At 41.3% G+C, this 13,654-nt stretch overlaps 1 protein-coding gene across 1 annotated transcript; it reads left to right on the top strand.

Annotated features, from left to right (window-relative positions):
• Positions 1–10,038: 10,038 nt before the first annotated feature.
• On the top strand, positions 10,039–12,754 carry LOC116203607 (probable flavin-containing monooxygenase 1). The gene is made up of 5 exons (XM_031535411.1): positions 10,039–10,596; positions 10,701–10,938; positions 11,297–11,472; positions 11,655–12,013; positions 12,131–12,754. The coding sequence occupies exons 1-5, from the start codon at positions 10,075–10,077 to the stop codon at positions 12,471–12,473; spliced, it is 1,638 nt and encodes a 545-aa protein (XP_031391271.1). The 5' UTR covers positions 10,039–10,074; the 3' UTR covers positions 12,474–12,754.
• The last annotated feature ends 900 nt before the right edge of the window (positions 12,755–13,654 follow it).

Genomic DNA, 13,654 nt, shown 5'->3' on the forward strand with positions numbered 1-13,654 from the left:
CTGGCGAAAGCCTTGAGCTATTAATCGAGCCTTGTAACGGTCGATAGACCCATCTGCCCGATGTTTTACCTTGAACTTCCATGTGCTCCCAACTACATTAACCTTAGAGTTTTGTGGCATTAGGCTTCATGTTCCATTCAAAATTAGAGCATTGAATTCTTCCGCCATTGCATTTCACCAGTTGGGGTCCTTTGCAACCTGTGAGTAGCAAGTCGATTCTATGATTCGTGAAAAAGAAGTATGAGCAACGAAAATTTGGGGTTTGATCTTATAATCCGGGATTTGGACCTAGTGACCGTAAGGTGTTGATTATGTGGCATAGAGGGGCGCTGCTCAGAGGACTCGGCAGAATGAGAATGTTGTGAAGGATTCAATTTAGGAGAATTAGAGGATGATGGTGATGTGTTGGACTTCGTCGTAATGGGTTGAATAGAAGGAGATAGACTGGATAAAATGGGCTGCTCTGGACTGGGTTGGGATGCGAAAGTTAGACTGGCAAGAGCTGGCGTACTGCTCAGAACAGAGTTGGATGAGGCGGAGGGAGATGTGGGCTGAGCTAGGCGAGGCTCCAACAGATATCTGGACAGGAATTGATGGGTGCCCTTGTGGAGAGGTGGACTGAACTGGACAGATAGTTGGATTGAGCTAAAGTGAACCCTATTAATCCGGGCCGGAAGTAGCACAAGTGTGAGGCTAGGCTGCATGGACAAAGAGGCTGGAGGGAGAACTGATCGAACTACGGGGCATGTGCCTGTGGTGTGTTTGCTTGCTTTGACATGCAGTTGCAGGCATTGACAACTCTCAGGTATCCCTTATCACCATGCAATTGTATACAACTAGAAAGGAGGAAGCCATAAAATTTTATCCACACTATCTAGTGTTGCAAACTTTAAAGCTTGATATAAACCAATTATCTATCCATTAAGAGATCTAGCTAATTATGACCCGACTGTTTTTGAGCTAGTAAAAGCTCCTCCCTTGAAGCAAAAAAAGGGATAGATCCTAAACTGTTAGAAGAAAGGGTCTTGATGAGCAAACTATACGAGTTGCTAAAGATGTCACCGAGATTATTGGAAACAATGGCTGCATGAAAATAAGATGCTCCATATGCAAAGAAACTGGATATAATAAAAAGACTTGTAAAAAGAGAGGAGGTAGTGCTTCAATAGTTCTTTCAAACACATAGCAAGATCTGTCAAGTGGAAGCTCCAATCAACAAAATATTGTGAGTTATTGATAGACAAATATATTTCCTTAAATTCATTCATGTCAACAATCTAATTCTTTGGTTTGCATGCTACTTACAGAAAAAGAAGAGGAGAACATATGAAAGTGTTCTCGAGCCCCTATCTACCAATTCACATCCTCATAGATCAAAGTTCATCCAAAGCAATGTTGTCCATGTATACATATCCAAATCCCAACAAAAGGAACATTTCCAAAACAATGTGCCCTTTTACTTGGTAACTCTTGGCCATTTACTTATGTTTTAAAGCATGTTAATTTACTTTAACATTGTCTCATTTGTTCCACTTTCATAAGCTATTTATATCAATTTGTTATATCATGCTAAAAATTTTATATCATTTTGTTACATCTTAATAAAAGTTTTGTACCAATTCGTTACATCATATGCTAAAAAATTTAAATTTACGTAAGATACTACTTGTCACATCACGTGCTAAGTCAGAAAATGTTTATGGCGTCTGCGAAAATTGACAAAATGCACTAAATTAAAACAATTTGATACATTATGTACTAAATTATTATAAAATAAAAATTTTATACCATTACGGTTACAAATTAAAAGGTTTCGTGCCATCCCGGAGGAGGTTGCAATTGCATGCAAATATCTCGGCAGCAAACACGGAAAAAAAGACGAATTAATAATTACAATGATATACGTGGCAGACCTATGGCTTCCCGAATATTTAAATATTTTTTTCAGCATTGTGTTAAATCACGTGACCGATTTGAGAACATAACTTATTTCAAGATGATGTGCGGACCGTGTGCCTCGTATCATGTGATGAAAAAGGACAAAAAAACAACAATTACCGATATCGGATCATTATGTCTTACGTCACGGCACGTTTCGACAAGTCCAATTTTTAATTTGCCCAGCAGCTTGTCTTTTGCAGGCTTTCTCATTAACTAATCCATTAATCACAATTTCTTTTATTTTGACGAAATGAAAGAAATATATCCTCCCCTCGACTAAGAAGATCCAATAAAACTGATCCCAGATCAGTCCAACTAATAAATTACTTCTATGGCACAAAATATAGTAATTGTGACTTTAAATATTGCCATTCATTAGTCTCCTTTAAAATTTCTATATATTAAACTGATTAATTTTTCCTATTATTAAAAAAAGGGAAAATCACACTGTTGATCTTAATTGTTTGGCATTTTTTGACATTAAATTCTACAAGTTTCATTTCGAAAAATCAAGTTCTAAAAGTTTGAGAAAAATATTAGCAGTGGTCTTAAAAGTTTTAGAAAAGTGACACCAGTGACCCTATCCGTCAAGTGACCGTTAAGTGGAGTTAACGTCGTGCGTTTCGGCGACGTGGCCGTTAATGCGATAACGTGGCACGTTCCTATTGGATCAATTTTAAATCCACCAGTCTTGCTCATGCCGACCCGACTTGTTCCCGGTAATCCCATTTCAACTCGCCTTGACTTCCATCCCGTTTCAGATCTGTCTTCTTTCTTTCTTCTTCTTCTTCTGCTGCTGCTGCTGCTATGTCTTTCGGGTCCCAGTTCTTCATCTGCACTGCCAAGGCCGAGTGGCTGGACGGGAAGCACGTGGTGTTTGGGCAGATCGTAGAGGGGATGGACGTGGTGAAGGCGGTGGAGAAGGTGGGGTCGAGCTTCGGCAGGACCTCGAAGCCGGTGGTTGTCGCGGACTGCGGCCAGCTGTCTTAAATGGTGCCGCCTGAGATCTAGGTTAACCATGGCGGTGTCTTATGTCCGTACTCGTTTTTAATCCGTTTGCTTATGGTGTCTGGGTCTTTTTTTTTTTTCTTTTCTGGGGTTGGTTTATCGCATGTGTGATGAGGGGATGGATCGGGACTGGCTGTCTCTGTTATGAACGATGATGGGCTTGAGCTATTATTAACTTTGAAATAAGATAGAACTATGTCAGACATTTGGCCGCCATTGCTTCCTTCCAATTAGATGATTGATGATCTTCTGCAGTTGTAAGACGTAAATTTAATTAGCCTTAATAAGTCACAAAATTGAACGATAATTCAAATAGCTATTCGGACAAATAGAATACTATCAAATTAACTTAATTTCATTAGTATAGGAACTTGGAAATTCAAACCGAAACAAAGGCGAAACCGAAAGATACGAGAGAGAGCCGAGTCCTGTGTTAGACACAAACCCCTTGAAACAGAATTGTCCCCTCCTGGGTGCTTGAGGTTACGTGGACAATCGTTTCCCAGGATAAAACGGCAACAAGCGAAGCAGCAGCACAAACAGCAACGCTTCAGCGAACTCGAAGAGAAGCGTGAACACTTTTGAGGTCGAATTTTCTTCTTGTTTTTCAATCGGCTATAGGAAGCAATGGAAGGCAGGAGACTTTTTCTCTTGTTCTCCTTCCTTTTTGCCGTGTGCCCCTTTTATAGACTATGGGTTCCATCCGTTATATGACTCTTCCTATTCTCCATTTATGGGGAATAATTCACATATATTCAATATACATGTTAATGACATTTGATTATTCATGAATGCAATCCATTCATTTCTTGTAACCGCCAAGAAAATCAAGAGTCATTAGCTCGTGAGCAATTTCCTCATTCACCCATTAGCCATAATTTCCAACAATCCCCCACATGAATGGAAATTGTTTTGTTTCGACTCGTAAATAGTGTTCACCAGTTGAACCTGTATAGGATAGGTAGGTGTCACCACCCTTGAACCTTCCCTTGTGAAAATGCATGTACTTTACTAGCAGTCCAATAGACACGATGTCCTTGAATTGTTCTGCTGTTTTGTGTAAAGATATTACACACCTCACACAAGATTCAACTGACTTCCTTCGGTTCTCATAGTTGTGTCCTTTTTTTTTTTTGCCATGGAACACCGTTCTGGTTCTGCGAGAGTTTCTGAAGAATTAAGTCCATAAAAATTCTCCTCTAAAGCGGCCTCACTTTTCTCTCACATAGGTGATTTCACATATCATTAAAGCAATTTAGATTGCTAGCCTTATCCGTTTATCACTGTTTCATCAAGGAATGGTCCAGGGATTTTCTCCCCTACAGTGATTTGATTCGATTCTATAACTTGGTTGTCCCATTGAACCTAGATCTTGGGATCTCCAGTCAGCTAGGTTGGGTGTCCGCTATAAAACCTTTCCTCTAATGGACTTTAGACCCATTCCCTTTGACAACTTCTCAAACTGCTCTTTACTTAACCCTTTGGTTAGCGGATCCGATATATTATCCTTTGACCGCACGTAGTCAATAGATATAATTCCAGTTGAGATCAGTTGTCTAATGGTGTTGTGTCTACGACGTATATGTCTAGACTTACCATTATACATATTACTTTGTGCCCTTCCAATTGCTGTTTGACTGTCACAGTGGATACAAATTGGTGGCACAGGTTTTTCCCATTGAGGAATGCCCTCTAGAAAATGGCGTAGCCATTCAGCTTCTTCTCCACATTTATCCAGAGCAATAAACTCAGATTCCATTGTGGACCTAGCGATAATAGTTTGTTTCGAGGACTTCCATGAAACTGCTGCACCTGCTAGTGTGAACACATATCCACTAGTGGATTTTGAATCCGTTATATCAGATATCCAATTCGCATCACTGTATCCCTCTAGGACAGCTGGATATCTAGTATAGTGCAGCCCGTAATCTCGAGTGTATCTAAGGTATTTGAGTACCCTGACAATTGCCTTCCAATGGTCTCCACTCGGATTACTCGTATATCTACTGAGTCTACTAACCGAGTATGCAATATCAGGCCTAGTACAACTCATCAGATACATCAGACTTCCAATGACCCGCGAGTATTCTAACTGAGAAATACTCTCTTTTCTATTCTTTGATAGATGAAGATTATTGTCTATTGGAGTCTTTGAAATTCCAGAATCATTTTTGGTAAATTTTTCCAGAATTTTATCTATGTAGTGTGACTGACTCAAAATTAGTCCATCTGATGTTCTCATGATTTTAATTCCTAAAATCACATCAGCGAGTCCCATATCTTTCATATCAAATCTTGAATTCAACATATTCTTCGTAGATTTGATCATTCTGTCATCACTACCAACAATGAGTATGTCATCCACGTAGAGACATAAAATGACGTAACCATTTTCTGTTTCTTTAATGTATACACATTTATCACACTCATTGATTTTAAATCCTTTGGAAATCATTGCATTATCGAATTTTTCGTGCCACTGTTTTGGCGCTTGTTTTAACTCATACAATGATTTGACCAATTTACAGACTTTCCTTTCTTTTCCTGGAGCCACGAACCCCTCGGGTTGTTCCATATAGATTTCTTCATCTAAATCTCCATTTAGGAAAGCTGTTTTCACATCCATTTGATGAACTTCCAAATTACGCAATGCCGCAACTGCAAGTATCATCCTAATGGAATTTATTCTTGTCACAGGAGAATAAGTATCAAAATAGTCCAAGCCTTCCTTTTGCTTGTATCCCTTAATTACAAGCCTGGCCTTGTACTTATCAATGGATCCATCTGCTTTCATTTTCCTTTTAAAGATCCATTTGGATCCTAAGGGTTTACAACTAGTGGGGAGATCCACTAATTCCCAAGTGTGATTTCGCAGAATCGAATCAATTTCACTTTTGATTGCCTCCTTCCAAAGAGGTCCCTCAGAGGAATTTACTGCTTCAGCATAGCTTTGTGGTCCATTTTCTAACAAATATGTCAGAAAATCATTCCCGAATGATTTTTTCAATTCTAGCTCTTTTGCTGCGTCTAGGTTCAATCTCTTCATCCGAACCCTGCCTTTCATGATCTACGTCATGAAGTCCATCATTCATAGTGCACGAGGTTCGTTTTGATGAACTCGATACCTCATTCAATTTACATGGAAATACATCTTCAAAGAACGATGCATTCCTTGATTCCATTATCGTGTTCTTGTGTATATCGGGAATCTTAGATTCATGCACAAGAAATCGATAAGCACTACTGTTATGTGCATAGCCAATAAAGATGCAGTCCACCGTCTTAGGACCGATCTTTACTTTCTTTGGTGCCGGAACGACTACTTTTGCCAAACACCCCCACACTCGCAAGTGGTCGTAGGATGATCTCCTACCTCTGAATAATTCATAAGGTGTCTTTTCCCTTTTCTTTCGAGGCACCTTATTTAATAGGTAATTGCTTGACAATATTGCTTCACCCCACATATTTTGAGGTAATCCTGAACTTAATATCATCGCATTCATCATGTCTTTCAATGTGCGATTTTTGCGTTCAGCAACACCATTCGATTGAGGTGAATAGGGTGCAGTCACTTCGTGTATAATTCCGTATTGTGCACAGAATTCCCCGAAAGGCGTTACATATTCGCCTCCTCTGTCACTCCTCAATCTCTTGATTTTCTTGTTGAGTTGATTCTCAACTTCATTTTTATAGAGAACAAATTTCTCTATGGCCTCATCTTTGCTTTTCAACAAATATACGTAACAGTATTTTGTACTATCATCGATAAAGGTAATAAAATAATTATTACCACCTCTTGTTGTTGCGAACTTTAAATCGCATACATCACTATGAATTAGATCTAGTGGCTCGGTGTTCCTTTCAATCGTTTGAAAGGGTGATCTTGTCAATTTTGCCTCAACACAAATTTCACATTTGTGCCGTGAATCAATTTGGAATGTAGGTATGTGATTCAAGTTAATTAATCTACGCAAAGTATTATAATTAACATGACCCAGTCTTCCATGCCACAAATCAGGAGACTCAATCAAATACGCAGAAGAACCAGAATTCTTATTGATTATGGTCATTACATTGAGCTTAAAAAGCCCGTCACATACATATCCCTTTCCTACGTACATTCCAGACTTGGACAGAATAACTTTGTCCGACTCAAAAACCATCCTGAACCCATGTTTGTTCAGCAATGACCCGGAGACTAAATTCTTCCGAATCTCAGGTACGTACAATACATTGTTCAGAGTCAACTCCTTTCCTGAAGTCATCTTTAAGACTACCTTTCCTTGACCTTCAACAGCAGAATGGGCAGAGTTTCCCATATAGATCCTTTCCCCAGTGACCGGTTCGAGCATAGAGAACAGGTCTCTATTTGAGCACACATGTCTGGTGGCACCGGTATCAAGCCACCATTCCTTTGGGTTGGACCCAATGAGGTTCACCTCTGAAACCACAGCAGATAGGTTGATGTCTGCCACATCTCGAGCCATTTCATTGACCACGTTTGCTTCATGATCCTTTTTCCTTTTTGGGAGCCTGCAGTCAGCAGATCTGTGACCTTTCTTGTCACAGTTGAAGCATTTCCCCTGAAACTTGGGCTTGAAGACTCCTCCATTCGTACCCAGCTTCTTCTTGCCTTTTTTGTTCTTAGAGCTTTGCCCTTGCTCCATGACATTTACCTTAGCAGCAGGGAGGATGAGATCCTTTCCGGAGTTTTTATTGTCTTCTTCAATTCGAAGCTTGACAACAAGATCTTCCATGTCATCTCCTTTCGCTTATGCTTCAGATAATTCTTGAAATCCTTCCAACCAGAAGGCAGTTTCTCAATGACAACAGCCACTTGGAAGGATTCACTTAGAGCCATTCCCTCAGCCTGAATCTCATGTAAGAGCACTTGCAATTCCTGCACTTGACTCATTACGGTCCTTGAATCCACCATTTTAAAATCGAGGAATCGTCCGACGAGAAATTTCTTCGCACCGGCATCCTCTGATTTATATTTACGGTCCAAGGATTCCCATAGTTCCTTTGCCGTCTTAAACCCCTGATAGACACTATACAGGGAATCATGAAGACTATTCATGATATAATTCCGGCAGAGATAGTCGGAGTGCTTCCAAGCGTCAACCGCACTGAGAGCCTGCACATCTGACTCCCCCACAGATAGGGTTGGAGCATTTTCAGTCAAAAATCTTGCAAGGTTCAGAGTTGTGAGGTAGAATAGCATCTTTTGCTGCCACCTCTTGAAGTTCAACCCATTGAACTTCTCGGGCTTCTCGACATGGTTCACAGGGACCATCGAGGGAGCAGCCACGTTTTGGCTAACCAAATGGTTAGGCAAGATAGGAGCAGGGCCGGAGCCAGTAGTCTGGCTTCCGTTGGTCGTATCTCCATCGTTCCCCGACGCCATTCGAATCGTTCAAATAACAAGATTCTGTTTCAAGATTGTAAGACGTAAATTTAATTAGCCTTAATAAGTCACAAAATTGAACGATAATTCAAATAGCTATTCGGACAAATAGAATACTATCAAATTAACTTAATTTCATTAGTATAGGAACTTGGAAATTCAAACCGAAACAAAGGCGAAACCGAAAGATACGAGAGAGAGCCGAGTCCTGTGTTAGACACAAACCCCTTGAAACAGAATTGTCCCCTCCTGGGTGCTTGAGGTTACGTGGACAATCGTTTCCCAGGATAAAACGGCAACAAGCGAAGCAGCAGCACAAACAGCAACGCTTCAGCGAACTCGAAGAGAAGCGTGAACACTTTTGAGGTCGAATTTTCTTCTTGTTTTTCAATCGGCTATAGGAAGCAATGGAAGGCAGGAGACTTTTTCTCTTGTTCTCCTTCCTTTTTGCCGTGTGCCCCTTTTATAGACTATGGGTTCCATCCGTTATATGACTCTTCCTATTCTCCATTTATGGGGAATAATTCACATATATTCAATATACATGTTAATGACATTTGATTATTCATGAATGCAATCCATTCATTTCTTGTAACCGCCAAGAAAATCAAGAGTCATTAGCTCGTGAGCAATTTCCTCATTCACCCATTAGCCATAATTTCCAACAGGTTCATGATCTGATCCGATTGACGATCTCCTCGTTTGTCCCATTCTTGTGATCTTCGTCGCTATTTCATTCTTAGTCAATGTCAAGATGTATTTTATATCCGGCCAAAGTTAAAAACATTCAGAGACAAAATTAGTACTTTTTTTTATCCATAGACAAATTGCCCTTGACAATATTTGCCATTTCCGAAGCATTAAGAAAATGCAGGAGCATCCCAATTTCAGTGACAACTGAGAGAGAGAGGATGCTGAAATGGGTGTGCCTAAGGAAGTGAGGAGTGTAACTTACTTCATGATGGTGTACAGATCACGAGACTGTTCCGTCGATGACGATGATTGAACCGGTTTCGGTGATATTCTGATAAGCAAGTGATGGAAGAAGAAGAAGAAGTCAAGTCGGGTTGAAATGGGATTACCGGGTGCAAGTCGGGTCAGCTTGAGCAAGACGGGTAGATTTAAAATCTATCCAATAGAAACGTGTCACGTCATCGCATTAATGGCTACGTCGTCGAAACGGACGGCGTTAACTCCACTTAACGGCCACTTGACGGATAGGACCACTGGTGTCACATTTTCAAAACTTTTAGGACCACTGCTGACACTTTTCCTAAACTTTAAGAACTTGATTTTTCGAAGTGAAACTTATAGGATTTAATGTCAAAAAATGCCAAACAATTAGGATCAAAAGTGTCATTTTCCCTTAAAAAAATGCTATGATAACAATTTAGGACTTTACTTCAAATATTTAATACATTTTTTAAGTATTTAATATTTTTATTGTTGGTGATTAATTGTGCAAAATCTAAATACTTTAATTGAACTAAATACTTTAATTGAAAATATCAAACATGTCACTATGTTGTGCTTGATGTAACCGTGATGAATTACATGATGAGGTGAACTATGGAAAATTTTCAAGTGGCTTACAATTAGATATTTTCCAACAATTCGCTCATCCCATTCTTCAAACTTTACATAATTACACCGACATTTTTGTCGCACTCCTAACCCATCGTCATAGAGGTACATATAATGCATCTTTAACAATATGCATGTGCAGGGCAAAATTGTTTCAACATATACATATAGCAGAAAACCATCAGGGAGATCATATGGAGGGCATCAATAAGAAGAACAAGAAGATCGGAATCATTGGGGCGGGCATAAGCGGCCTACTGGCCTGCAAGTACGCCCTCTCGAAGGGCTACACCCCCCTCGTGTTCGAGTCCCAGAGCACTATCGGGGGCGTGTGGACCACGCCGCTGGAGACCACACTTCTCCAGACGCCCCGAGAGCTGTTCCAGTTTTCGGATTTCCCGTGGCCTGCAGAGGTCACTGAGGATTTCCCGATCCACTACCAGGTCATGGGCTACATCCGATCCTACGCGGACCGGTTCAGGCTCATCGAGCACGTGCGGTTCAACTCCAAGGTTGTGCAAATCGAATATAGAGCTGCTGCCGGAGGAGAAGAGGAGATGGAAGGATGGCACTATTGGGGTGGGAGTGGCGAGGCTTTTGGCCCTTCAGGCAATTGGGAGCTCACTGTGGAGGACACTGTTAGTCACACGACCGAGGTATTTTGCAATCACTGTGGAGGAACATATTAGTTAACGACGTTGCGGATATCTTTGGAATGCAAACCACATAATGAAATACGAACAACTTACGATCCTTGCAGGTGCACGAAGTGGACTTTGTGATCCTTGCAATTGGGAGATTTAGCGACGTGCCGAACTTCCCGGAATTCCCACCGGGAAAGGGGCCAGAGGCTTTCCGTGGAGAGGTTGTTCATTCTATGGACTATGCCGCCATGGATTTCGGAAGCGCTGCTGCTTTTGTCAAGGGCCGCCGGGTCGCCATCGTCGGATTCCAGAAGTCAGCACTTGATATAGCTGCGGAGTGCTCAGCTGCCAACGGTTGTCTATTTTAGCTGGTCCCTTTCGACTTTTCATTGTTGAACCCTCCATACTCTGACAATTTTCGAATAATCACGTAATTGCCCCGCAGTCTGACGGTCGGAGTTACAGTTAACCTCCTCGACTTTAGTCAATTCTACGAAGTTTTACTCCGGATAAGTTAATGTAATCAGAAACAGCAATATATCCGAACAACATGCTAAAGGTCTTGTGTAAACTATTAGGAGAGTGATGACTAATATTTTTCGGAAGGATGCTGCCTGTTGAAAGTTCTTTCTTGAAAAGATATTGAGGTGTAATGTAATATCTTGTATGATCAACAAATTCCAAGGAGTTATAAGAGTGATTTGATGTGCAGGTGCGGCGCTCCCATGCACGGTTGTGTACAGAACAGAGCATTGGAACGTACCGGCCTACATGCCGTGGGGAGTGCCCTTAGCTCTCCTTTATCTCAATCGCTTCTCCGAGTTTCTTCTCCACAAACCGGGGGAAGGGCCCCTCCAAAGTCTGTTGTCGACAGCTCTGTACCCTGTGGTATGATCATCCTCGAACTAAGATCTTGAGATATTGTAAGTTCGTTTCATTTTTTTTCATTTAACAAAATAAAAGTTTGGCTCATCTCGGTGAATATCATATGTATAGATCATGTGTGTTTCTGAATATGTATGCATAGTAATTCTATGTGAAACATATTGTTGTTCATCCGGCTATGGCAGAGATTGGGTATCTCCAAGTTCGTGGAGAGTTACATCAGATGGAAGCATCCCCTGGCGAAGTTTGGGATGGTGCCGAAGCACAACTTCCTCCAGCAGATAAGCTCGTGTCTAATCTCGACTGTGCCCAAGAAGTTTTACGACAGGGTGGAGGAAGGGAGCATCAAGCTACAGAAGTCTCAGAACATAGCATTCTGCAGCGAAGGCATTCTTCTCGATGGCGAGAGCTCACCCCTTGAGATGGATCTCGTGATATTTGCTACCGGATTCAGAGGCGACGTGAAGCTCCGGAAGATTTTTAAGTCACCGAGGTTTGCCAAGTGCATCGCTGGGCAGGATGATGCTTCAGTTCCTCTCTACAGGTGAGCCAACCCAGGAACTAGAACAATGACTTTGATACCATGCTGATGCAGATTAAAATTTTCGCATATTCGAGCATTCTGTTTACTATCTTTTGAAGTTTTCTGTTTTACCTCCAGGCAGTGCATTCACCCAAGGATCCCCCAACTGGCAGTACTCGGGTTCTCCGAGAGCGTCTCGAACCTGTACACCTCCGAAATACGGTGCCGGTGGCTGTTCGAGCTGCTTGATGGCACATTCAAGCTCCCGAGCATCAAGGAGATGGAGAAGGACATCGAGGATTGGGACAGTTTCATGAAGAGGTACTCTGGCAAGTACTACCGCAGGTCATGCATCGGTGCCCTTCACATATGGTACAATGACCAGCTCTGCAAGGACATGGGATGGAACCCCAGAAGGAAGAAGGGGTTCTTCGCCGAGCTGTTTGAGCCCTATGGTCCCTTGGACTACGCGTCCCCCTAACTTCGTTGAGAAAATGAATTCCCGGATTAATGATCGGCAAGCGGAGGAACCATTGGACCAGATGCAACGGAAGTTAATTCCCATAGTCACATTTTTAACTTCTCTTGGTCGCATCTTTCCTTTGTTCTGAATCAAGATAGAAGTTGGACATTTGGACCGCAAACAATATCATAACCATGATCTGTACAAATGCATGTAGTTGAGATCTCTTAGTATGTTGATCCAGAAAAATTATGAATTCGAGCAAAATGCCATCAATGTCACTAGCCTTCTTACAGTTATTTGTTTCTACTCAGACATCAGATGAATCAGATAAAACACACGTCAGCCTAGTTGGGTAACTATACACACAAGCGACTGGGGAGACTTCCAAATATGAAATAAAAAGCATCTCAGTGCATATTGAAGAGCGTTTGCAGGATCAAAATCAAGACCAGCGCAGACTTCCAATTGAACACTTGCAATCCATTTATCGCAGCATCATCGCTCTGAGCTGTTCATCGACAATGACAGAGAAAAGACAATGATGCCATATGTAACTAATTTTACAAGATTCAGGTAACTTGGTTGAGAGTCAAAGGTTCTGTCTTGGAGATAACTGGACAGGTGGAATCAGTGGAAGTCGTGATCAGGGGACTAAGGATAGCTTGGCTTGTGTAACCAGCATAAGCGCCAGTTGTGCTATTACAATCAGTCAGTCTCGTGTACCTGATGTACAACTCCGTGCCCCCGCATTACATGGATGGCAAGAGGCAACCAGTTCGATGTTATGATGCCAGAGAGCTGATACTGTAACCTGCAGCCAGTGTAAACATGAGGAACCAGACTCAGATTGCCAGAAATAGGAAGAGACTTGGACCAACCTATATCCAATTACAGAAAGAAAGTTTCCCTAGTAAGTCGCAGACATCTAGTTATTGAGGAACCCTATAGGCTTGTCACATTGCCACATGATATACCCTTTACATATAAGATTTTCTACACCGAGTGGCAGCTTCACTCGATAGAGTTGTGGGCAGTGAATGTAACTGCAGTACTTGGGGAAACATTGGACGAACTTATGTATGTACGACTGACCACAAAAGCAAAAAAGCTTTTCTTCTTTTTCTCTAAGTGATGATGCTATATAGAACAAAATTACATTACTGTAAACATTACATTACATTACAGTATACAATAAA

Source organism: Punica granatum, chromosome 4, assembly GCF_007655135.1.
Source record: "Punica granatum isolate Tunisia-2019 chromosome 4, ASM765513v2, whole genome shotgun sequence".
NCBI classification, from domain to species: Eukaryota; Viridiplantae; Streptophyta; class Magnoliopsida; order Myrtales; family Lythraceae; genus Punica; species Punica granatum.